The sequence below is a fragment of the Pteropus vampyrus genome, unplaced genomic scaffold (genome assembly GCF_000151845.1).
Source record: "Pteropus vampyrus isolate Shadow unplaced genomic scaffold, Pvam_2.0 Scaffold2695, whole genome shotgun sequence".
Taxonomy (NCBI): Eukaryota; Metazoa; Chordata; class Mammalia; order Chiroptera; family Pteropodidae; genus Pteropus; species Pteropus vampyrus.
In genome coordinates, this window is record NW_011891476.1 from 6,172 (window position 1) to 9,459 (window position 3,288).

Genomic DNA, 3,288 nt, shown 5'->3' on the forward strand with positions numbered 1-3,288 from the left:
GTCATGGGCAAGCTACCGACACAGTACTAGGACCGTCACTCCCCTGGGGGCCCGCTCCTGCCTGGCCGTTTGGTGAGACCTGAAAACCACATCATCCACATCCCGCTCAGCTGCCAACTCGGAACAGGGCGGCCCTGAGCAGCACCGCTCACCCGCCCACCGAGAGCAGAGTGGGGGCGCTTCACGCAGAGCTGCCAGCAGGACAGGATTCTGTCTGACTGTCCTCCTCCCGCCCCCACACACGCCCCGTCCAGACGGAGGGCACGCCCTCTCCCCGGCTCCGCCCGATGGTCAGGAGGGAGGAGGGCGGGGACGTGCCCAGACGTGAAGGAGAACAACTGGGGGGTGGGGTCAGCTGAGGTTCCCGCCAAAGGCAACAAGGGCGGAAGAGGGGGAGAGGCCGGCTGCGCGGGCCCCTGACAGACGGCGCAGCCCCCGCCTCGTCTCACACGGGGACTAAGGCGCAAAGGGTGACGTTCTGTCCTCAGTGAGACCTCGCTTCGGGATCAGAACCTTTTTCTGGAAAGGCCGAACAGTGAGAGCGTGAGGCTCCGCGGGCCACGCTGCCTCTGTCTCAGCCACGCGGCTTGAGCGCAGCCTGACAGTGGCAGCCACGGGCAGCGGGGCGGCGTGGCCTTGCTCCAGCAAAATGTTATTTAAAGAAACAACAGGCAGTGGGCTGCAGTCCGCGGACCCCTGGCCTCGCTGTTCCCAGCACCGACGGATGGGAACTCAGGTCTCCCGATGCTGACTGCTCTGCTCCTCCCACTGTGGTCGGCTGCCCCCTTCCTGCGTTTCCGTGGAGTTGGTCCCCCTTCACCTTCGACACAAAATTACATTTCCATCCATGTAACTGAGGACCACGCCCATGTCGCTAAGAAAAGCATCAGCTTCCAGAACAATCCCTACGTATCTGCAGGCCTAGGAGGGAGGACTGTCGAGGTGTTAGGACTGAGGCCATCACCCCGAGCTGCAACGGCACCCTGAGTAACAACAGCCCAGCGGCTCGGCCTGCCCCGCCGAGTGACAGCGCGCCCCCCTCCTCAGGCTCTGGAGCGCCACAAACACTCCATCCTGCAACTTCAGAAAAACCTCCGAACTGTGGCAAAGCTCGCTTATCCAGCCGAACCCTAACCCAGTGAGAGCACGTCTAGGTGAGGCCAGATGACAGGAGGGGCAGACTGTGTGAGAGGGGACACACTACGTGTAAACGCTGGGGTAAGCACAGAGATCGTAACAAGTCAAACTGGGAGAAATGCTGTCACCGAACTAGGATCACTCACTGGAAAGAAGTTTTCGATCTGCACTTTTCCTAGGAGCTACCTGTGAAATGTACGTGGAGCTCCTGAATGTACTTCCTTTAGGCCACCAGGAAGCCCAGCGACGCAGCCGATCTGCGCAGTGAGCTTCCTTCTCGCTCAGTGCACACGCGCCCCACCTAGGTCACTGCTCACTCCCCACCAGTCGGATCTGAAGTAGAGCGGGCTTCCTCCACGCTTCCTGTCCCATCCCGGTGTCTGAGACAAGCCTCTCCCACCGCTCCATGTGTGCCAACCCCGGGACCCCGTTAAACAGAGTCTGATTCAGTGGTGAGGGGGCTGAGGCTTCTGCGTCTCTACCAAAGTCCCCAGGACTTCCAGGCCCTGGGCCATGGGCCCCACTTGAGGAACGAGGCTCTTGGCCACAGCTGCGTCATTCTCAATGTGCCTCCTGCAAAGCCATCTGCTGCCGGCCTGAGCACCGCCTCCTGCCTGCCGTGAACTGGGGCCTCTGCACAACGGGACGTCAGGACCTACCGGAGCCGTCCGTCCAGGTGCGCCACAGATCCCGGGGACAGCGCGTGAACGAAGATGCCCGAGATGCACTGGAAGTAGGGGACACTGCACAGGCCGATGCCCAGACCAACGCCGGCCTCTGCAGGCAGAAGGGGGGGCTGAGCTTTACGGGAGCACGCTACTCTCTCAGGGGTCCGCACCCTGTCCTCTACTCATCACCCATCTCCACGGAACACCCCCGGTGGCGTGCGTGGCTCTAGGTGGGTGCAGGGGAGGGATGGGTGGGGCCTGCGAGCGGTCGTGTGCGCTCCGCCCGCGTCCCGGCCCAGCACAAGGACCACGCACAGATGCCGCGTCCTGGTCCTGCAGGCAGAGCACCTGGCTTTCTGCCGAGCACTGGCGTGAAGTGCGGACAGAGGGTTCTGCTCTGTCCCGGGGGAACGCGGGGAGGAGCCTGGGTGGGGCGGGGCCTCCGGAAGGCACACCTACCTTTCCTCAGAGAAACCTCCACCATGACTCTGTGATTGGGCTTGGCAGTGCTGGCAGGAGCCGGGGGCGTTTCCAAGAGGAAGGAGCCGCTGGCCTTGGCGACACAGGTGCTGGAGCTCAGCGAGCGGCACAGTGGGGGAGACAGGGGGCTGCTCAGGGAGTGGGGGGCCGTCAGGCGGGTCCTCACCGTGAGGGTCAGGAGCCCCTTTTTGGCTTGCTGAAAAGAAAGCGAGGGTGCCACGGCATTCAAGAGTGACCCCCGGCGAGATGTGTGAATGACCGCAGGTGCGCGCGTGTGTGTGTGTGTGTGAGATGGAAGTGTGTTACACACCTATCACATACCTGCACATACATATGCAGATGGGACATACACGGGACGTACACATGTGTATGCGATCAGAGCAGGGTCTTCGACTAACTTGATAGACACTCAGAAATGCCTGCTAGCAACTGCCTTACACACTTAAAAGCAGTTTGGAAATAGCAATATAAATATGTACCGCATTTTAAAAGAGCTATAAACCTTAAGGAGTTGGAACATGCCCCGTAACAATCCTGGCCGCTCTATTATTTTCTGAGGCGGGGCTCTCTTTGACCCTGTGCCGACACCAGCGTCAGCTGGTTTGAATTTGTACAATGGAATGGAACAGGGCGACGTGGAGACCTTTGCCTACAGGCCCACGTCCTGATAACAACCGATTACCTTGAACTTCTGCAAAGCGTCCTGATGAGTCAGTCCGCCCATGGACTCACCGTTGAGTTCCAGAATTTCATCGCCTGTTGGGAGAGGGAGAACCTGCAGCTTAGAAGAGCTTTGCCTGGTCAGGGGCATCACCCTCACCTAGAACTCTAGTCTCGCCCACCTGCCCTGCGTCTGCACAGCGCATGGAGCACCGTGAGCACATGTCCTGTTTGGTGCCGCCCCCGCCTGGGATGCAGGCAGGGCGGCGGTGGGCCTTCTCCCGCACCCCCACCTTCCAGGAAGAGATCTCGGGCCTCGGCCGGTCCCCATCCACCTCTTGGC

General features: G+C 60.8%; 1 protein-coding gene across 1 annotated transcript; it reads right to left on the minus strand.

Moving 5' to 3' along the window:
- Window positions 1-1,769: 1,769 nt before the first annotated feature.
- Window positions 1,770-3,037, minus strand: LOC105310371 (pro-interleukin-16-like). Its single transcript, XM_011386558.2, has 3 exons — window positions 2,968-3,037; window positions 2,265-2,481; window positions 1,770-1,914 (listed from the first exon to the last, which is right to left on the minus strand). The coding sequence occupies exons 1-3, from the start codon at window positions 3,007-3,009 to the stop codon at window positions 1,793-1,795; spliced, it is 381 nt and encodes a 126-aa protein (XP_011384860.2). The 5' UTR covers window positions 3,010-3,037; the 3' UTR covers window positions 1,770-1,792.
- Window positions 3,038-3,288: the final 251 nt, after the last annotated feature.